A 23806-nucleotide genomic window follows, 5' to 3' on the forward strand; every position below is an offset into this window, starting at 1 on the left:
GTACTTAAAAAAAAAAAAAAAAAAAAAACGCCCCACTAGCCTCAGTTAAAAACCCTTTAAGACTTCAGAGAAATTGAGATTTCATCCTAGCATTGCAACTCCCTTGTGTTGCTATTACTTTATTTTTATTCATGAAATCTTTCGAATTTGTAGAAATTAACTTAATACTCTTAGTGGCTCAAAATGTGAAATGTTACATTGATTATGCATTTCTGCTCTTGGACTTCATCCATTAAGCTACTTCAGTAAAATTTTCATTTTTAAGTACACAGCTTCTCCAACTGAACTGATTGGGCATGGTCCACTTATTTAAGAGTAAGAACCCAATTTATTGCTTTATGAAATATCATTCTTTGATTTTGTTAATGCTTAGTGCAGAACATTTGTTGACCAAAATAGGACACTGATATTTTTACSTCTACTTTCACTGTGTCTGAAATGTGAAGTTTCATACTTATGTTTTGAAGAAAAATATGATTGATCTCTAGAATTTTCTTTCAAGTCAGRGAAAGCAGAACTAATCACTTTTTTGGCCTTATTTCAGTCTTTGGAAAGTTTAATGAGACATCCAGAAGATAATCGCAGTCAGATTCGGGAGCTGGCCCAGACTTTAACTGATGGTGGAATATTGGATGAATTGATTAATGAGAAACTGGAGAAATTCAATACCCGATGGGAAGAACTGCAGCAGGAGGTATTTATAATAATTGACCTTTCAACAGCTGACAGTTTAGTACCTTAAAAATAAAATTATTTTGTTGGTGTAGCTTGTGCACTAAGCAGTGCGCTAACACGGGCTTATTTTAGAAGCGCAACAGTTGCATAGGTAAKCCTGACATTTCAAAATTCAAGTGACCTTCTTTGAAAAACAATGTTTGGTAGATTTAATATTTAACTGTCATATTTAGAACATCTTTGCCAAAMCTGTTTTTGAGAAGCAAACCATAATTTAAAAATTAATGTCAGGAATAATATACTCTTACAGGTATATTCTTTGCTGAGCAATTAATAAAGGATGTTTATGTCAATAAAAGACCTTATAAAGAGACATCAGTATAGAAACATGTTTGACACAAGGGAAGTGAAATCTARCAATGTGAGAAAATATAAAGTTTCTTCTTGGGACTGGAAAAGCTTTTTTCATCTTTGCTACAGACTCCATGGAGAAAATTTTACTAATTCTCTGACAGATCCTACTAATGAGACAGTATACTTTTTACAACCAAAACTGGAATACTTGTGACTTTACTTAATATATKTCCATGTGTGTACTAATATAAATGTGTGTCTGTGTGTAATGGCAGGTCCAAATGAAATTCACCAAAGGATGAAATAGTTGAACTACTAGTAGTTAACTACAAAGCAGTAGAGTAGTAGTAAGGGTTAGGACAAATGCTCAAGAAATGCAGAACAACCTTACAGGACAGAATAACTAGGCAGTTAACTTGCAACTAAAATTCGGTGTAAAAATATAAAAGATGATGCTCATGAAGGACAATCAGCCCTGACTTATAAGAAATTATCACTACTAAGTAGAATGTTAGTACTCAGAAGGAACRTGTTGGTGCTATGAAAAGAAATACCAGGAAGATGTCAGGATGTCAGTTTTCCACATCTGACCTATGTGGAAAAGGTCAGAAAGGCATACTGAGTGTCAGAAATTATTAGAGAAAAAAATAGAAGAAAAYAGAGACCATCATAATGACACTGCATATATCCATGATTTGCCCACATTTCAAATACTGTGTGCAGTTCAGGTCTCCCTTTTAAAATATAAATGATTAGAATCAGAACAGTCTTAAAGGTGAACTTCGAAGACAATCAAAAGTTATGCAGTTTCCATGGCAAAGCAATATCAAGGAAAGGTTTTGGGAAGCAGTTGTGAAGGAATGATAACAATCTGCTACAATGGCCCTTTTTTTTTTCTTTGCTTATTTTTATCATGGTTGAAATGTATCTGTCTTTACTTCCACTGTTTTTAAAATACTACACTAAAAATTAAGACAGAGGCCTCAACTGTTTTAAACTTAAACTTGCAGGGTAGCGAGGGAGAGAGGCTGTTTCCCTTTAATAATCACCTGGTAGTAGTTCTGGTCCAGTGTGGGCACTTGTGTAGTCCCATATTGCTAGACAATGTCCTAAGGCAAAAACAAACAAACTTTTTGTTTACCTATTTTTTTTTTAGTTGACATCTAACTGTTTGAAGGCAGATAAGTTCCCTAGAATTATGCTGCTTATTACCAGATTTTTCCAGAACTTGGTATAGAAAAATGGGAACATTTGCAGGGCTTTCTGTGTATGAAAACAGGACTTCCCAGTAGTCTTGCTGTGTGATGGAAGAATAATACTCCTCACAATAACAGGCACTAAATCAACTTTTTGCTAACTGCAGGGGTTAAATATGGAAAGTACCACATGAAGATAGTGTGTGACATACCAACTAGATTTCTGCAAAAGGTTTTGATGGGCATATATGCAAATGTATTAGAAAATACTGCTTTCCAAGTTAATTTAAATGAGAAGGACAAAATAGAAAATTAAAAAAGTTTCCCCTTTCTTGGAAAGCTAGAAGATCTGAAATTTAGTCGTAGAATATTAACTGTGAGGTCTCTATCTGAATGTAAGAGGTRTAAAGAAACCGTATGAATCACAAGTGACTCAGTTACACTACTTCTCAACCTTATGGTTACCTCTTTTCCACAACAAAATGTTTTATTAACTGCTGCACTGAATTCCTGCATACTTTGTTTCATAGATTCTRGACATTGAATTTTCTGTGCTGTTTGTGTAGTCATGTTGAAATCTAAACAGCTTGCACTCTCCTTGCATAAAAATGCATTGCAGGTACAACATAACACTATGCAGCTTGTGTTCAAGGTCACTTCTTCAGGTTGGCTAATAGACTATACTAATGTAGTTAAGTTATTTATTTTTATTTGAATAATAGTGCAGGTAATTACCAAGACAATAAGCTTATGTGGGCAAAAGCACATATGTGAAATATTTATTCACTATTAATAGAGCAACCAAACCAACCCATTGCTGTATGAATGATTCCGTAAGACAATATGGCATTGCTACTGAGATAGAGATTAATTTTTAAATGCTGATAATGGTTTTATGTTTGTATGCCTTATCTCCCTTAGTTAACAAAGACAGAGTGTGTTTAGTTCTGCCTTTGAACGTCTGGAGCTCGTTGATAAGCAACATACACCCTGTCTTTAGTTTTCAAGGACTGATTCACTTATAATCGTTTATATTGGATGTGCTGTTGCCTGAAGAACTTCAAGCTGTTATTGCAAGAGGCTGTCATTCCCTGTAAGGCTGAAAGTGATTTATGTCCTTTCCAACAAATTTTGGGGAAGTTAACCAGATATTCTTGAAGATACTCTTGTGTAAACCTGGATAAAAAGTTACCATTCAGATAGATTTCCCCCCCCCCCTCCCCAGGGTCTGTCTCTTTTCTTTAGGACTTCCCTCAAAATTACCCAATACTTTGTGTTTCTTTTGAACACCACGTATTCCTTATTTGTTATAATTTTCATCTTTTGCTGTACTCTCAAGAGGAGAGCAGAAGTCTTCGTGCCCCATTTCCACATGTCTGCTTTGAAGGCTACGAGGCCTTCCTTTATAGGCTTTGAGGCAGTAGTTGTCTGCAGTGATAATCTGAAGAGATACAGATGTCTTCCCTGGTATTTTTTTGCAGTTTTAGAATACCACTGACCAAAGCTGATTATCACTTTGCGGTTGAAAAGTCAATTGCTTGTAGCCACTTACTTTAAGCACCCATTACGAAACATTACTAAAACTTGCAGAAAAGTTAATTCTAGCTTGAGGATATGGGAAATACTTGGAACCCTTTGTCATGAAAACTAATTTAGTGCCTATTATTGTGAAGGGTATTCTTCAATCGCACAGTAAGACTATTTGAAAGTCCTGATTTCATACACAAAAAGCCCTCTGAATATCCCCAATTTTCTGTAGCAAGTCATGAAAAAATCTGATGATAAGCAGCAGAATTCAAGGGAACTTACCTACATTCAAACAGAAGTTAGAAKTCAGTAAATGAACACTCTGAATGTTAGAAAGATGTTTCCAGTTTAAGTCTAACTACTAACCCAATCTGATTCCAAATGAAAAATGGAGATTAACATATTGACAATCTGATGAAAAAGTAAAGAGATGTTGTAATGTTTCTCAATCACAACCATTATGAAGCCTAGACTTCAGGTTAAATCTTCAAGTAATTTAAACATATTAGGAAGGAAATTTAAAGATTAAGTTTTCCAGCTTTTAATTTTACCTTGTGGTAACATCCCTCAATAATTAGAGGATATAAGTGAGCCAAAAAAAGATACTAAGATAGTTCTGTCTTTTTTAACAGACCTTATTCCATAAGCTATTACTCTGAGGCTAATTAGTGGATTCACTCCTGCATTATGAATAAATATACCCTATAGTCAAAATTTTGTAATATGGGAAAAGATATGCCCCATTTTTCTCCCACAGCACAAATACTGAGTACTACCTCAACAGCAGAACTCTACTTGTATATAACTTTAACATACTAACTAGCATCTCAGTAATATGTAAGAAATGTGTGACTTATGTCTCTAAATATAACTTCATAATATTTAGCATTAAAGAAATGAACTAACATAAATATTTGAGCACCTCCAGTTTCCTAGTATATGGTTGCCCCTAAGTGCAACCTTCTTCTTAATATGACATTTTATATGGRTAATATACAACATTACTGTTTCCTGAGTTTACCAAACATTGATCTTTATTGAATTGTAAATAGATTTCTGCAATTCCCCATATCATAAAAGATTAAATGTTTATGCTTAATCATCAAAACAGCTTTTAAAAAATCAATTGTATATTGTAAAGCAATTGTAGAGACTTTCCTAAAAAATTCAGACCACATRTATGTTTTCTTTTTGCCTTCACTCTGATATTTCTTAACAACAGATTTCTATGTTTGTTTTTATTTTCCTTGACAGCTGTCAACATTTCACTGGCTCAGAAATAACTAAACAGTTGGTTATTTTCCTGAGATTTCCTGTTTAGCAATTAACTGTGAGACAATTCCCTTTGGAGACTGGAACCTTCAGCTTTACTGTCTATAATCTGATAGCAGAGCCAGAGCTTCTTGTTACATCCTCAGACCCATTTATATACTGCAGTATTAACCCATCTATTTCTTCCACAGAGGAAATATAAAAATATGGTGTTCTTTCACAGAAATAAACAAAATAGATCACCTAAAATTAAAGAGTATGTAGTTATATATATATGTGTATATATATGTGTGTGTGTGTCTATATATATATATATTTATATATAGACACACACAATTTTAACTTTCAGTTTTTTAAAAATATGCATATACATCTCTGCACATACACACACACAAGATTTAAGGACAAATTTGAAACTCAGGTTTACAATCATAAGAGTAAAATAGGTCAGATGTTTCTTTTWAAGCCCTCCAATATCTCCATCAGTAACTCTCTTTTCTTCTGAAAGAGAAGGAAGAAGCATCTTCCATATTCTTGCATTCTCCCTGCTTGAGTAGATAAGTATTCTGCAATTCTAGTGAGAGTGAACAGGATTAATTTGGGAGGTCAGCTGATATGTACTGGAGAAATATCTTAAATTTTCACATATATGTCTTTGAGTGTATAGTACTRTTCATAGGATTACTTGGAAAACTCTTTGGTTACATTTATAGTGTAAATTAAGCAGAGTCAGRGTATAGGCTTGATTTACTGACCTTTGGCTGTCCTTACAATTTAAGTTTTAGTTCACCCTCTGCCAGTGCTATCTAGCTCTCTTTGAGCCAAGGCAGGAACACGGTTCAGGCGAGGGTGCAGACCAGGGTCTGTTCCTAGCTGGCAATACAGAGAAAACACCCTTTTGGGTCAAGGAGTTCAGCCAGTTGAATGGTTGTTTTTCTTCTTCTCAAGGACAAGGACAGGCCCTCAGCTATTTTRGTTGCTGTGTCAGTCTGCTTGTCAATATATTGAATATAGCTGTGTCTTTACAATTATAAATATAATTTTGGAAATGTACACGTCTTAATATTCTGGTACTGCAAACACAGACAAAAATTTTAAAGCATCACTCTCATATAATCTGAGAATAGTATGATAGATCTGAAGGTTTCATTTCCTAGTGGTGGGTTCTGTTCTTGCATTCCCACTGCCAAATAATTCCTCTCGTGTAACAATGAATTAACACCTTGGTCTGATGTTATCCATCCGTTCAAACTGTGTAATGTTTTATGGAAAAGGTGTACTTTCACCTGCTAGATGCAAAACGTCGCACAGGTCCTTGGGATATAATCAAATACATTCTGAGGAGAATGAACTTTCCTTCCTCTAGTCCTCATTGCTTYTCTGGAAGGGAAAGGGGAGCACTTTTTGTGTGTACGTGTGTGCACGCATATACTTGCTTGGTGTGTACATAAAATTCATGTGTACATACATAGATTTATATTCATCCGACTTCATATTAATTTGAAATCCAGCCATAAAAATTCAGTCACACTGGGCTAAGCTGTTTTTTTGGAAGAGAAAGWGGTATGCTTTGTGTTTGTGAATGTGTCTGTCTGTCTGTATGTGTGTGTATCCTTGCTTTATGTGCATATAAAATTCATATGTGTGCACATATTCATAACATATACATATTTATCTGACTTCATATTAATTTGAAATCCAGCCATAAATATTCAGTCAGGCTTAGCCAAGAGCAAGGCTTTATTGTAATTATTTCTTTGCTGTATCTACTTTAGTGTTTGATTGAATGAGTTTGGGAATATTTTTGATTTCTGTTTGAAAAATATAATTTTGATATATTTTCTGCTGATACCAGCATAAGATGGCAACTTTTAAGGCACCTCATATTGTCATATAATTTTAATATTTCTGYTAATTTCCATATGCTGATAACTACTGTAAAATCCAGATCCCTAGTCTGGCAACACATTTCACTGCATATGTGCTGGCTGATCCAGAGGCTGCCAGCCAATTTATGCAAGTGTCTAGCTGCAAATAGTAGCCAGCAGGCGTTAACCTAGAAGTCATTTTTCAAAAGGCCTCAGCATCGAATTTGTATCCAGTACACTGAATTCTCCAAAAAGCRTTAGGACATATTTTAATGACTAAAAAAGAATGGAACTTTTTCAGCGTCTCATTTTAAATGATGGGTGCTTCTGAACCTCAGAACACTGCAGCCCTCAGCACAAATGGACCGACAACGCRCTTTGGTCCTACCAGTTAGCCAGAGATCAGTAAAGGTAGGCTGGAAATGCGAGAGCTTTTCTTCTCAGACACAGGTCTGCACGCTTCCAGGTAGATGCCCTTATGAGGGGGTTATAGAAACCTCCTCACCTTCTCTCTGTCCTAGTTGTCTTTCACTGTTTAGTATAGTAGTGGGGATGACCCACTCGCAGCCAGGCTTGCAGTTAGTAGTGGGGACTGCCGAGGTAAATGGAAATTGTGGGGTTTAACCCTGCTGCTTTGAGCAGGCTGAGAACATTTTAATATCAAAACTCAATTCAGATGAAAGTCAAAGCCATTTAAGTAGCAAGCCCTAGTACTGTGCTGGGAAGTAACACTGTTTTGAATGGTTCGTTGGTCAGCTAGTATTACCTTAGTGGCTCAGGTGCTGCCATTAACGCTGACAACACGGGTCCGCTCTGCAGAGCTGCTCAGTTCCACGGAGGATTCCTCGAGCTGGCAGTGACACAAGATTATCTGATCAACTGTTTTGAAATAGCACAAAGCAGCTTACAAACACAAACATAGTACATACTGGTTGGTCCTGTACTAATTCCAAAAGTAGCAAGAGTGATCACAATAAATGATCTTTTTCATTCAATAAATATGAAGCTCTAAAAGAAGCTGAGCTCCAAGAAGAATATAAAGAAATGTCAACAATTCTCACTGCATTGCTGAGAGATCAAGAATTTCCTAGTAGCTATGAAATCAAAKTAAAGTACAGCTGGTTCACCAAAGAGAAAAAAAAAAAAAGGAATGATTTGACTTGAAAAATGGCAAGTCACCAAGCAACGTCATCAGAGAGAGTTAGCCACTTTATTTTGTGGTCAGCAGCATGGCTGAACTTGTCCAGAGAAAATCTATGTTGTGTTTGAGATTGATTGTAGTAGTTATGTCCTGGGTATGGAGCAGACACGCTACGAGGCAGAAGCTGCATTCTAAGTGCGGTAACAGGCGAACAGCATAAGAGATGGAAGCAAATACCAGTAAATTACTGGTAATTGCCATATTAAACTGTTACAAATAAAAACTACCTTTGGAAGGAAAGCATCTTTCTGGAGAAAAGGACTGTCTAATGATGGTAAGCAATTCACCACAGCACTGTTAGTGGAACAGAAGCAAGAGTCAGCTTCTGAGACTAAAAGAGACTATGGTCAGACGGGGAAAGTCCACAGACAAGACAAGACAAGACTGTTTTTTTTTTCTTTTTTTTTGTTTTGTTTTGTTTTGTTTTGTTTTTTAAGAGCAGGCAATGTCTCTGTTCCAGAAAGCTATTTATACTTCACAGCCTCGCAGGTGAGAGCTGCTTCTCAAGAGAGTCTTTATCCGTGTCTCTTACTGCAGCGGATTGTCTCGGATGGGGTTGCGATGACAGTAACCCTATTCTCAGTAAAACAAAATCCCTTCAACTATATAATAAGATCAGGAGGACTGCTACRCCTCAGAGTGAAAGACTGCACTAGCAGGGTGGTTTTACCGTGCAGCTTTGCTAGCATCCACTCACYGTAGAAATCCTCAGTGCATGCACTGTTTTTTTCAGGGCCCTGCAACCCTTAGAGCTTGTYTGGGCAGCCTGGCGGCTCTTGTTTCTCTGTTTCTTACTGAAAAGAGCTGAATGGGAGGCAAAAAGATGCGCAATTTATCATACAAAAAGGTGGACGCGCACAAGTCAGGAGCACTGGTTTTGATTCTTAGCCTACCTTTTTTGAAAAAAAAAAAACAAATGTGTGAAAAGTTATTCATTCTAAGTGTTGTTATTAGCAGTATTAATAATGTTGTCATTGCTTTTAGGCCGTGAGAAGGCAGAAGAGCCTCGAACAGAGTATTCAGTCTGCCCAGGAGATTGACAAAACCCTCCGCTTAATCCAAGAGTCGCTCGCTGTTATTGACAAGCAGTTAACAACCTACATTGCAGACAGGGTTGATGCAGCCCAGGTCCCTCAGGAGGCACAGGTAAGTCATGTACAGGCTGAACTGATGTGCAGTCAACCAAGGAGTATTCGGTGTCCCTCCGGCTCGTGTGAATAAGGGGGGATATGTAACGTGATCGATATGAAGGTGCAGAATGGTAGGCTGGATTACTTGGGGAAGTTCAAGTTAATTTTCGAGTAAATTCTTATTTTCCTTCTGTTTCATCTATACCTGTCCAGAAGATACAGAAAACAGAAAATGATTTAGGAGCCTATATAACAGCTTTAAAATGGCAATTTGACTCTTTAAAATCCATTCTCATCCTAGAAAGAAGAAATTCATCATCTTCACTACTCTTAGATGGCTCTTTTGCAAAGCTGTTACATGGCCTAGGGATTGTTACTAAATTACTGAAGCTGAGACAACATTATTAATTATTACTTAATGTGCACATAAATATGCTTATATTACAGTTTTACAGCTGATAAAAGTTTAATGGAAACTTAACACTTTTTCCCTTCCTTACAAATGGTTTATTTAGCCTTTGAATTTGAAATAAAATTATATATCTAATTCTCCTTTGTACTCCTTCATTGTTTCCTCTATAACATCTGCTTTAGAGCATCATTAAACTGGTGAAAACACAAGTTAGAATAAAATCAAATAACTGGTGTAAAATGATTAACGTACAATATCACATGCAACAACTTTTCTGTAAGTTCAACCTAAGTTTAGGAAGTCTGATTACAAAAACTAAACAGAAAAAAAAATGAAAATGAATGTTTCATAATGATTTTTAGAATATACATTAAATTTTGTTTTTTTCTGGTTTGCCTGTGTAGTTTTAAAACATTCTAAAATATGATTGTCTTACAAGGAGTAGCTTAGGTGGTATTAAATATATTCAGAGGTATTGTAAGAGGCTGAAGACCTGCTTGCCTAGGAGCTAATCAGCCGTACAACTTGCTGAAATGTAAAGGAAATGTGGTTGTAACACAGTCCTGAAAATCATGTTTTATGTTRTTTAAAACTAAAAGTTTCTATCTCTTTTGAATTAAAATGTAAATAGTTGCTCCTTTCTGTTTCTTTTCTAGTGTGTCTGCTGGTACATGCAGATATTTGTACGTGTATATGTGTATGCATAAAAAAAGTTGTAGTTAGAAAACAAGATCATATTTGCATTCAATCTTATTTTGAAACGATTCTGATTAAATTGCTTCTAAATTACTTCAGTGTGAGAATTGGATCAGAGTCAGATGACTTACTGTTCCAGTCTGAATCCTAAAGTATATTAATGAACATCTCTTAAATTACTCTTCTTCTTTGAAATGTGAATAATGTAGAAGATTATTAGGTGAAATAGGAGATAAACCAGCATTTGTTAAAGATGTATCAGCTGTATCAGCTTAACTACTTATCTCATTATGTAACTCTAACACATGAGAAAACTTAATGTGAAAGTATGCGTTTTTTTTTATCCGGACCTATACATGATGGCATTTTTCAGTGGTGCTTCATATCTTCCATAGAAGCATCAGATTTATGTATGTCCTTAGATACAGTATTGGCAATGATCACAGAGTTTATATCATGGGGAGTTCTGTGATCACAGACTTTATATAAGGGAGTTATTCAGAACTTCAGCTACTGAAGCAGCATAAAATTCAACCAAATTTAACGGACACACTTTTTCATAGGAAAAATTCAGTTCAGTGGTTTTGCAGAATTTGTTTTTGTTCTTGTGCTTTTTTGTCTGACATTGAATTCACCTGCTTATAATATATCCCCTGTGGGAAAACCAGTGTAGAAGCCGCTGAGTTTTTCCCTCTTACATTTTTATTTTAAGACGCAAGTTGGATCAATGGACAAAACTAAATTAACAACTCAGCAGATTTAATGCAAACTTTGAAGTTCAGTCGTGAAGTTCTTTAAAATCCTTAGGGGGAAAAGAAATAGTGAATTTGAAACAGGAAAATGGGCTGATTCATTCCATTAGCGAACCACCAGGTTGAAACAATAGCAGAATAGGTACATGCTGAATGATCACAGCTCCTATGGAGTCTGTGCTGGCACAGCTCTTTCGCAGAGTTGAAAGCAATTCATTCATATAAGATATCCTATAGCGGTGTCTGCACAGCTGGAATGAGAATCTTTTGGTCCATTTTGGATTTAGCAAACAGCTGAGCAACGTGTTGCATTTTTAAAACAACATATGTTATCATTGGAAAAACTTTTAGTGTTTGTGGGTTCTACAAATCTGTGTGTTTGCTTCAAAAATTCAAATCTGCCTGTAGCTTTGACAGGAGCAGTCATCTTTTTTTGTTTCAGCTGATCAGAAATGAATCTCAGAAAATGATATTTAGGTAGCCTTTTTAAATAAAATGATCTGATTGGTTTATTCAGAAAGAAACAGAAATCTTCAAAGTATGTCTCTTTTGGATAATTTTCTGAATGAAAATTCCATGTGCTTCTTACTCCACCATGTGGCACTGAGAATTTAATGCTAGAGAGCTACTGCCACCTAACAAACTTTCTACTGATCAGTTTATTTTAAGGACAACTAAAGAAGATGTTGTATTCGACAAAGCAGTCTAACAGCAACCACACAGATAAATCAATTCAGATTCCTCAGGGCATAGTAATGAAAAAAAGACTCGAATGGAGTAAAGCTTAAAACAATATTCCAGAAGAAAGATTATTTGTTTACGTGTTTGATCTCACTGCCCAACTGAACTTTCTTTCATTCTTATATATATATACACACATACACACATCAAGGTAATACAAGGAATGAAGTCATCATTGCAGAAATTTGCCAGTTGCGGACTTTTCTCAAGTGATCTTTAACTGATAGGAAGACAAGACTTCTGTACTGAAAGTATTACATTTATATGACAAAATATTTTTCAAATAATTATTTGTAACTTTATTATTAAATAACAACTTTTAGTGGGGGAGAGAGACTCTCAGCTTTGTAATTCTACTTAGTCTGAGACATGGCCTGCTTTTTCATATTAGGGGACAAACAACTGAATGTACCAAAAAAATTGTCTGTTGTTCTTCCTGTAGACTTATGTAAAATGCAATGTGGAAAATAAATGAACAACATCATGTCCGTCAGCAATAAATACCATACCTTGTTTTCTCAATAAGCTCCTTAATTACACTTGTGTAGCAGCATGCACTACCTATCTGACTATTTCCTAAGTGAAAATGCTTTTTAATCTGTTGTTAAAATATCATTGTGGTRTGTTTGAAAGCAAAGTAAATATGATGCTATAATAGCAGAGTTGTTCAGTTACGTGATGTCTTACTTAATGAGCATAGTACTATGCATCATTGCCTTCAGACTAATACTTTGGGGCAAAGAATTCACAACTGTCTACTTAGTAAACTGTGTAACGTTGAAGATATTTACGCCTACTTTTCCTGCATTGCAAATTTAGAGAATTGTCTTGCTCAGCTGTGTGTAGAATATCAGTGGTCAGAAAGGAACTAGCTGGTAAACATTATTCAGAAATGTAAGCTCATATTTTGTTAAGTAATTAATCTTGAATATATATTCAGAATTCTGTACTGTATAGGTTCTTACTCTCTAATCATCTCCATAGCATCCAAACACCTTGTAGTGCACTAAGTGGTTAATATCTGTCATGTCCAATTCATTAAATCTTTCCTCATCAGTCATGTTTCTATCCTCTAATGATTTGCTGTTCTCCCTTGCACTCTCTTCAGTTACAGTTTCTTGGAAGGCAGTTCCCAGAACTAGATATACTCTTCATGTTGAGAGCTTACCAGTGCTGAGTAGAAGGATTACTTGTTTGACTTTCGAGCWGTATCATCATTTTGTACATATACGATTATGTAATTTTCTACATTTTTTGCAAAAGTATTTGGTTGTCATTGGCTTTTGATCATATCATTCAGCTCTTGATACACTAAAATTTCCAATTTCTCTTTCTTTCTTTTTACACTTTTAAAGATGAATACTTTAACTTAATTTTTCTAATCTTACGTTACCTTCCTCATCCTTTCAGAGTTCTCAGAGGTAACCACTAACAGTTTTGAAATTGCCTCAGACCTGCTTTTTAATATTTCCTAGAATGAGGATCTTCCAGTTTATAAGATCAGACTTATCAGATTGCTCTCTAAATATTGTTGGTTTTTTTTTCTCACCTTTGTACATCAGGCTGAGATTTGACTCCTTAGAAACCGATTGGAATTGGCTAGCAATTACTAGCAATTGAATTGTAAATGATCAGTACTGTTAGGCTCAGTATTTTCTAATGATTCTATATCTATACCTGAACCATTACTGAAATAAGCTAAAGTGAGGTTAAACTGAGCACCATTCATGAGAGCTCAGCTATGCTGACCGAATGCTATTTACAGGTATATAAATCAGAAAAAATTAATACGCCAAGAGGAACTGACAAGCTATTCTCTGCAATTCAATTAAACACATATTGTATGCAATTTTTTAAAAAATAAATATTGGGGTTTTTTTCTGTGTCTTCACATGAGATGATGTGTTTTTATGAACTACATGAGCAAAACACAGCCAGAGCTGCAACTTTGTTTCTAGACAATTTTGATATAAGAGTTATGTGAAGGACTCGTTCATTGCAGAGGTAAACTGGCATATTAGAGTTCATAATGAATTAGTTTACACAAAAGCAGAGAACTAGTGGTTCACCATTCTGCCCGAATCATGTCGTATTATCCACCTTACTGTGCAGAGCTCAGAGTTGCTGGCCATTCCAAGGCTTTTCAGGCGGTAGATCTTAGTGAAATCCACAGTAGAAAAGTGATGTACTGTGCTAAAATTAGAACTTGTTTTCCTAGAACAACCAGTGGAAGAGATTGAAATTAATCTAATGGTCCTGGGCTCTGGAACCACCACTCAGTGCTGAGATACTTACTAGTCAGGCTGTGTAATTTTCAGTTAAGAGTTAAACACTCTTTTATTGGCCAATGTTAGTGTTGCCTGATCTATTTTGTTGGAGGATGTGGAATATGAAGAGGCTAGCATGGGTATAGTAAAAGATGGTATAACTGCTTAGTGCGTTCCTAGTTTACTTTGTAAGCATGTTTTGCACAGTGCGTTCTTCTTAAAAGAGTCTGTGCAAAGGGACTAGACTGAGAAGTTGCTAGACAGGAAAACTATCTTGCGAGGAAAGGACCAACCCTGCAAGGTCAGCGAGAATGATTAAAAAAAAAAAAAAAAAAAAAAAAAAGCTGTTTACTGCGTATCATCCAAGAGATCCAAGTGACCTCTCTTCAAGGGGCTACCTGGCTCTAATGTTTGGTTCTAAACCTTTGCTTTAGATCCAAAAGCCTTTTGGTGTCTTCCCAGAATTAAGCTTCCCATGGAGAAAACGGGACATGCTTCTCTCTGAGGATCAGGCCAGTTTATGATCCTGTCACAGAATGGAAATAACCCTTTTGTTCAGGAACAAGTTTTAGAAATCAAGTTTTCAAATAGTAAACACTTTTTCAATGAATTATTGTTCTCCTACAGTGGACTTTAAAAGGAAAAAGAGATAAGAAAGAATGGAAAATTTTGGTTAATTCTGACAGTTTGTTTTGAACCTAATCATTTTGCTGCAAGTTTTTAATTACCAGTAATTCATGAAGTTTACTGTATTTTCTTGTGCAAGTTTATATGTCAAATTCAGACTAGGAAACTGGCCACTGTCATTTCAGTGTTATGTCCATTGAAAATATTTTATCTATTAGATGTTCACTCTAAGTTCTTATGATATCAGTATATAAATCACCCCTGTTCCAACTGGGAATGTGTTAGTACACATAACATTTGAATCTTTTTTCTTGTGGATTTGTCCAGCTTTTGAGAAGTTTTAATTTGCTGACCTTGCCAGCAGAGTCATCGCTGAATACAGTGCAAGTCTTCCTTGTATTATGAATTTCTGGCAACCAGTGTAAGGAAATACAGTGAGGTCAGGCAACTTGAAATTTAGGCAGTTTGGAGCATAACGTGCAGTATCAGATACGCTTCTTGTAGCCTTGGCCTGTTCCTGAAGATAACAGACCCAGCAGGGACTTCTTCCTTCTTAAAGAGCAGTCGAAATAAGCAAGGTGAACTCTGGTTCTGAGACATAAAATGGTATCCTCAACCTGCCCTAAGAAAGCAGTTTCACCAATGTTTTAACACTTTTATTGGGTTTTTTTTCAGCCTCTCTTTCAAACTTTTTGGCAATTTGCTGATACTSCATTGACTGGGAATGTTATCATAGTGCAGTCTTTTCAGTGTTAATCATACAAAGATCTGTTTGTGCATATTAGATGTAGACTACAGCTACCTTGTCCCACAATTTCAGTTAACATATGCTCTTATGTTTTKTTATTTTTATTCTTTGATTATAACTAAATCATTTCCTTTTAATTAAATATCTGAAGGTTTTTTACAGATTTATTTCCATTGTTCTAATTTTGCTGAACATTGCGGTCTGGCATTTCTCTATTTTATTGAATACTTCAACTAATTCTCTGATTATGTTGTCAGGTATTGATATGTAGTGACATTTAGTCAAGCCTTATAGTTCAAGGTTTGTCTTTACGCTCTATTAGCTTTTTAAAAAAATGTTGTTATAGATGCATTAGATTGCAGGTAGCTTTGTAACACATTATCTCAGGTATTAAGTGAAAGAACTTTAAGGTTAGTTCTTTTGGCTTTCAAGGCATGAAAGGCTCTTCAAGGACCAGTTACAGCACCAATTCTCTGCTTTTTGATGTCAATGTAGCCAGGCTGTCTTCATTTCACTGTTCACCTTCTAAAAATCAAGATCAGTAATGGAGAGAAATAATGGATTGAATGCCCCTGAGACGGAAATCCTTTTACTCTAGAAGCAGTCCTCATTACAATATAATCTTATATATATCATTTGGTTTATATATATACACACATATATACACATATATTTATATATACACATACATATGTGAATATATAAATTTTCCAAATTATTAAACTGTTTTTAAAAAATGCTTAACAATGAGTGGTGGAAAATGAGAATCCATAACCTGTGGTATGGAATAATTTAAGCATAGTGGTATATGTTAGTTACATACCCTACATTATACTGCATTATGCAAGAAATGAAAGGAAGACAGTTCTTGCTGTCTTGATTTTACTCTCTGTTAAAAAACAATATAAACAGGAAGCATTGCAGAGAATGGAGGTAACAATAGTAGAAATGAAGAAAATTGGTATTTTCTTATGGAAATTTAGAAGAAGACTGTAATAAATTCWTGAGTCAAAAGGGGTGATATATAAAAAAGAACATCAAATTGGTCATGTCAAAATTTAATGATAAAAAGGAGCACAGACAGGTGTCATAAATTATCTTGTATCTATTCAGGACCAGTTTAATCCTTCTACTAATACTGTGAGCAGCAGTGGCAATTACAGAAAATCTTTTCTTGATGTAATCTTTTCTACTGTTCTTTCMTGCTTTCCTCTAATGTGCTTGTTCCCTCTAATTCCGTATTTTGATGTCAGAGAAGGTGATGCTTCATCTCTCTCCTGCAGAGCAATTTTAAAAAGGGAAGATAGAACAATCTCCGTGGAATGTCCCATAATACCTAATTATTAAAACCCTCCTCTTATCTCTACTGTGCTGTCCTGACCTATTCAGATAAGAATTGTTCAATTATATGCTTTCCAGAGTGACTCTGAGGTTCAGCAAAGTAAACTGGAAAATGTAGCACAAAATCAGAGTTAATTGATGAGGTGCTCTAAAGGCAGAAGCAAACAGTTGAAATACCAGAGGTGATATAATATATTCCTTTGACATTCAGACTCACAARTTCTTTGTATATACAATTCTGATTTAAAAGACATCAAGAAATGAGTTGACGAATTCTGAGTCACTGTCAATAACTTGGTCCATTTGCTGTACAAACAATAAATAATTCTTTTACACTCCTTGTACTCTTCCAGAGGGAAATTCTAAACAAGCGGAAAAGAAATATTCTCAACTATTAAATAAGCCTTCTCTCCTTGTATTACATTGTACTTGCATTTGACCCTTCCTGGTTTTCTCGAAAGTAGTAAAATATCGTATCTAGAAAATTCCAGTACTTGCTCCAAATGTAACTGACCATTCAATAATGGCTTTCACAATGTGAAAAAAAAATGCTCACTCTGAAAAGTAGAAAAAGTACAAGTATGATAAACTTAGATGAAAAATTTCCTGTCAATTGACAGTTTTCTGTCAATCATTTTGCTTTTACAAATGCTTTCCTGCAGAAAAATATTTTATTTCTCTAAAGAATACTAGATAGTTGAGACTCATAAAAATATTTTCTTAATTTTCTTTTTTGTAAGTCTTTATCTTCTAAAATGTATTTTAATGTATTTCTAATACAACTTGTGAGAAACTGCTTTAAATCTAGTATTATTACATACATGTTACATTTGCATGCAAGTTGTCATCTTGCAATACCCCTATACAGTAGAGCGAATGATGTACCCTGCTTTGTAATTAACAGGCTATGAAAGTGTGATTAACATATAATTTGATACTGATTTTWACTGATAATCAAACTTTAAGAACCACATTACAATTGGAAACAGATTTTCCTCATTTGCATAATTCTTTAAAGTTATACTCCTCTTTTCTTTTTTGAACTACACAAATTTCATATTTTAGAAGTAACTGGAGTATAAAGGTAAATGCTTGTGCATATATTTAAATTTACAGCTAGTTTTGAGTATATCTGCGAAATGCTTGTAAAACATAGAAAAAAAATCTAAAATCACTTTTTCTTGCATCAGTATAAGCCTTAAATATCTTTCCTGGTGGGGAAATATCCTGTATTTCTTTTCAATTCATACAGCAATTGTCCTTAGTGCTGCTTGTCTAGCAATTCCAATTACACCAGATTCTCATTTTCTAACAATTTCAGTGTGAAATTATTTGGATTACTCTGAATTATGTTGTAGCAATATATATTACATTAATTGTTTTCCACTGCATTGTCTTATCCAGCATTGCTTAAGTTGATTGTTTCTTCTTGTAAGGTTGAATAATGACAAGCCAAGAAAGCTGATATTTTTATTGTGGTGATTTGATCCCAAACTGGTTCTTGCAGAAAGTGAAAACCAGAAATGTTAGAAAATGGATAAAGGCAGTGCATTAATGTCCTACATGTCATTATGCATTTACCATATCTACAGACACTGAAGACAGATTCTGGTTAGTAATATGCCACAAATTGAATAATATCCTATATATAACACAACATCTGTGGGATGGAAATATTGTTATACATAGAAGATACTTTGATCAGATTTCTCTCAACTCTACTGATGACACTGTGAAAATAATAAACAAGACACAGGAATAGCAAAGGAAATCACTTTTCTGTTTGTGTTTTTCTTTTCGACGATTACTTTTCGGTTTTCTTCCCAATGAAGATAGTTGCTTTTCTTCCGAAGAAAGAACTTTTTTGTATTTTTGTCTGCAGTTTAGTTGCAATTTCCTTAGCAAATTTATGTCATTATTGTCACAGAGTCAGAGTTATATGTTCAAGTAGGAGAAGGAATTATTATGTTCAAGAGAAACTAAACTGGWTAATTTACAGGGCAGCAAACAAATAACTCTTTATAGTATTCTCCAATTATCCAATATGTACTGTGTATCTTTTATTTTAATATGCTTCAAAATTAACTATTCCAAATAATCCTAACAAGATAAAAGTTTTCTTCAGACACTTATTATCTTYGTTTTTCAACAGAAAATACAGTCTGAATTAACAAGCCATGAGATTAGTTTGGAAGAAACGAAGAAACGGAACCGGGGTAAAGAGGCTGCGAAAAGAGTTTTTTCCCAAATCGATGTGGCACAGGTACGCCGATTCTACTTCCTGCRTCTTTCCGTCGCTCGTGCAAACGAGTACCGTTAGTATTGCTGTTACCACAGTAAGAAATATTCGTAAGATCTCTCTTATATTTTAGCCGCTGCTTTCTAGCTAGGGAGTTGGTGTGGGTAAGGCGTACCGCCCGTGTTTTCTTCCTGCCGGTTGTTTCTTAGGGTGCGCCTAAGCAGCGGGCAGCAGCCCCAGAGCGTGAGGAGCCCTCAGGGCTCCGCGGCACCGCAGCRATGCTCTTTGGTGTACCGTGCAACGCACGTAAAAATCCTTAGAGTTAAAAGTATTTGGGAAGGTGGGCAGAACGGCGTTTAAGAGATAAAAGCTATAATTTGAATGTTTTCTTTGTACTGTGTATTTCTTACATCTTCATTTATACTTCACATTGTAAGGGCTATGAGGAGAGTACTAAAATCCGTGCTGAGCAGCATATTGCAGTCACTGWTTTAAAATGCTAGCTAATGTTTTATTTCATCCAGATTAATAGACATARAAAGACCTGTTTGAAATTGAAGAAGGCTTGATTAATGCTTAGGAACAATACTCTGGTTTTAACCCATTAATCTGCACAGAGTTCTTGACTGTTTTGCTTCTTTTATTTTTGACATGAGTGCCAGAGTTCACCAGGTTGCAAACCAAATTGTTGTTGTTATTATTGTTAGCTGTGTCAAAATTTGTTGGCAGGGAAGGACAAAGAATTTGCTTACAGTATTAACAGTAGACAAGGCCATCTCTTCCTCTCTGTCAGATACTTCCAGGTATCGGGGTTTTAGTTTTTTACCTTATTAAGGATAACTTTACCAAGCTTTTCGTGAAGATCCTTTTTTGCAAGTATTCTGGTGATGAGACCTAGAAGAACGTAGAAGCTGTGGAGACAGCTTTTTGCAAGGTCGTTTAATTCAAAATGCACAAGTTACTCTTTTAATGTTTCCTCTCATCTACAAGACTAGCTTTTCTGTGATGAGGATATGTATGTATGGATATGTATTCCCTCTTCTTCTGTCTGCCTTCACCTGATGGTCTCTGTAGGAACTCTGAAGGTGCCCACATTTCTTCAGTGAAGTGCAGGCATCATATGACTTTCTGTCTATATGTTTATACATCCAACAGCATGCAAGGGAGCACTGCCCTTTTTAGATGTACACTTTGTTTCTTAATCAAAGGAACAAAGAAAGTTTCTTAATGAAAGAAGTGATACAGCAGACAAATGAGAGTTTAGAGCCTGCTTGTCGTAGATAAAGCTTTGTTTGTTATCTGCAATGCTTTACTTAATTTTGGGCAGAATTGAGTATCATTTGCCCTTTTTAGCATTCAGCACTGTGCAATCTTTCAGTGACTCTTCACATATGGTTTTCATTTTCTGTAGCATTAATATCTCCAGTCTCTCTCCTTTCCAGATCATTTTTTAATGCCTTGACCAACACAAATTGTAACAGATACTGATGGACATTGCAAGCTTTCCATAGGACTTGATCTTCATCAAGTTGAAGTGTCACAAGATGAAAAACTAATTAAGTATGAATTTAGTATATGCAAACACTCTGAAGAAAAATGAGTCCATTTACGCATACTCTTTGCTTCCTATTTTTATTAATTTAGCCAATTACTTATCCAGGAAAAGACTTCCTTTCTTACTCTTTTGAATCTCAGTTTCATTAAGTGTTTAATGGGGGAACATTGTCAGAATAGTCATCTAGGTACTCTGTGTTACCCAGAGTTGTCATCTTCATATGATTATTGGCTCTTTCAGAGAAATCTAATAGACAGGGGAGGCATGATTTCCCTTCTCAAAAGCTAAGATGATTTTTACTAATACCCTGTATTTCTATATGTAGGCTAATTATGTTTCTTACTATAGTTTTTCTCAGTTTGTGTAGTACAGACAAGAGATTTGTAGGTATGAGTGTCCAGGATTTGAAGAAAGAAAAAAATCACAAGTGTATTTGCAGATGTTGAGTTCTTATTTAATTATTTATCCATTTCTTGATAGCCTACTTTTAAAACTGTAGGAAGGCATGTGCTACTGGAAGTTTGCTGTGTCATCCTATCAGGACATGATTTCTTAGTCCTGTAAATAATTACATGCCTATTCTTTACTTTATTTTTAATTATTTCCCCTCCTCTGAGGTAGAGACCATGTAAGTGAGAAATATAATTAGTTGACAAAGATAATGAATTCTGAAAATTGTGAAATTAGAAACCATGCTTGTCACAAATTTTATTGCCTTCAAATTACTTTCCTTTTTTCTCTAGGTTATAGCTTTTGAAATGAAAATAGAGATCAATTTTGTACTTCAATTCTCAGTTTTAGTGCCAGACCTACTTACTGCCGAGAAACTTTAGTTGTGTTTCACTGAGGGACCAAAAGATTTACTCCTAATGCTATGAAGCAGCATCATAGCAGAGAGATGATGAGCATTCACTCTTGAACTCTTCTTTGTACCAAGCTTAAGCCATTAAACCTCTCTCCTCATCCCCCAGCCCCTAACATTTTACATGTCAGACAATAGGTGAATTCTTCCTTTCTTCAGCTGAATTTATGTGCTCTCTTGTCACTGGCTCTGCTGCATCCTTGATGTCCGTGATGAGGCAAAAATTTTCCTCCTCTTGTGGAAACTAAGATTCTCYGCAGCTGATATTTTCCCCAAAAGATTTTGGTTCTTCAAATGCAGCATGGGAAAATGTACTGATTGATAGTGGATTCTCAGCATTCTGAAACCGATCTAAGACTTACCTTCGATATTGATTTAACTGCACGTGTACTACTCACCCATGTTTGCTTTTCAGAAAAAGCTGCAGGATGTGACCATGAAGTTTCGCTTGTTCCAGAAGCCAGCCAATTTCGAGCAGCGTCTGCAAGAATGTAAAAGGATTTTAGATGAAGTGAAATTGCAGGTGCCCAAGTTGGAGATGAAGAGTGTTGAGCAGGAGGTGGTGCAATCACAGCTGGATCACTGCATGGTGAATATATAAAGATCCTGTTTTCCTATTCATTTTCTAACTATTCTATCCTTCCAATTTAAAATATCTTTAATGATGTTTTCAGTATTTGTTTGCGAATTATTAGAAGACAGTCCGAGAGAGATTTAAGAGCAAAGTTATGCAATGAAAGTTACAGGAACCTTTTTCAAATTAGACATATGTATGGAGAGGGGTTGATGAAAAGGGATTGATTTTTATTTCCGCACTTCTTTCCTTGCTTGGAAATGAGATTAGAAAAACATCGTCCACTTAAAATTCAATGTTAAAGTTAATTTTAAGGTTAAAGTAAAAAGATGGTGAAATAGCTCCAACATCTTTTCCAGTCTTAGAGTAACTTTTACCATTCTGTGTAGTATTTATTCTCTGTTCTCCTGTCATGCTAAAGACCCTCTCAGAAGCATGGAGTACTAATTGAGTGAAAAAGTTTGGAAATGTGGAAAAAGCTAAATATTATATAATGTTGCTCAGATTTCAGGATGAGAAACAAAATATCAGTTATTGATGAAACTGGAAAAAATCAAATATCAAAATATTTCAGTCAAGTTTTAAACGGTGATCGTGCACTTTCTCTATATGACAGTATAAGTCAGGATGCCTTTTCTAATTCCCCCCTTTCTCTACTTAAAGATTCTGATAATGGTTCTGTTTTTAAAAAATCCAGTCATATATCCCATCAGTTGTTGGCCAGTGTGCATCATGCAAGCTTCCTAATTTGCTGATGACTACTTATTAGTGTTGAAGAATGTATCTATCATATAAGGCACCTAAGATCCCTTGAACTGCAAGGTAGTATGTAAATAGAAAATAAAATAATAACAATTTTGAGAATCATCTTAATTAGCCTTAGATTGCAGAGAAAATGTGCTTTTTTTTTTTTTTTTCCTTGTCAGATCTTCTGGGAAAAAAGTCTTGCCTTTACCTATACTGTCAAGACATGCAAGACAGATTTTCCATTGTGGTGACATACTACTACTAAGGGAAAAGCTCAAAAAAATAGGAATGAAAAAGTACAGTATAGTTTATTTTGCAGTTCTGTCAAAGGGTACAAGGCAGTAAGTTTAATTTCCAGCATGTCACAGCAAAATGTGTGAACACAGAATTAAGCTAGACAGCTCAGCAATAAAACTTCTCAACAGTTTAACGTTTGCCATTCTTCACCTACCTATGTGATAATGGATCCTCTGTATCTCTGTGGGGTCTTCTTCCAATGCAGAGTTCACTAGAATTCCTGTGTCACAACAGAATTCAATTTTAAATTAAATAGAAATATAAGTTCAACTTCTGCACTAGTTATATCAATGTTAATGTGGGCATTTATGTGGCTATTAAATGGCTTGGGATACCAAGTCGTAGGTTTAATTGCAGTTGTCATACTTAGACTTTCTGCATATGGAAAGAAAGGACAATGCTTATCTCTTTCTTAGTATCACCCTTTTGAAATATAAACAGTATGTATTGTGCTTACAGATTGTTTGCATGCTAGTGCTTACCAAACAAAACTGTTTTGCCTTGTTTTTCTGATGAGTTATTGAAATAGTACAGGAATAAGTAGTGAGTTATTAAATATTTTTTTACTTAAACTTGTTTTATTACTTTTTCATGTAGATTTTTAGTTATTTAATTTTGTAAACAAGGTTAAACACAGTACAAGTAGGGAAAAACCCTACTGGTCTCCAAAAGGTTGTATGAAAAACTGTCAGATTTCTTATTAAACTGACTTTAATGGTTCTGTA

At 35.1% G+C, this 23806-nt stretch overlaps 1 protein-coding gene across 9 annotated transcripts in view; it reads left to right on the forward strand.

Moving 5' to 3' along the window:
* DMD (dystrophin) overlaps positions 1-23806 on the forward strand; it is a 1137868-nt gene that overhangs the window by 390667 nt on the left and 723395 nt on the right. For all 9 annotated transcript variants that reach the window (XM_085319436.1, XM_085319439.1, XM_085319437.1 and 6 more), the window contains 4 exons: positions 545-694; positions 9078-9239; positions 18960-19070; positions 21879-22052. In XM_085319436.1, the coding sequence (XP_085175562.1) occupies positions 545-694; positions 9078-9239; positions 18960-19070; positions 21879-22052 (597 nt within the window). The remainder of the gene's footprint in view (positions 1-544; positions 695-9077; positions 9240-18959; positions 19071-21878; positions 22053-23806) is intronic.

The sequence above is a fragment of the Rhea americana genome, unplaced genomic scaffold (assembly GCF_003343005.1).
Source record: "Rhea americana isolate MKP2758 unplaced genomic scaffold, rheAme1 scaffold_59, whole genome shotgun sequence".
Classification (NCBI taxonomy): Eukaryota; Metazoa; Chordata; class Aves; order Rheiformes; family Rheidae; genus Rhea; species Rhea americana.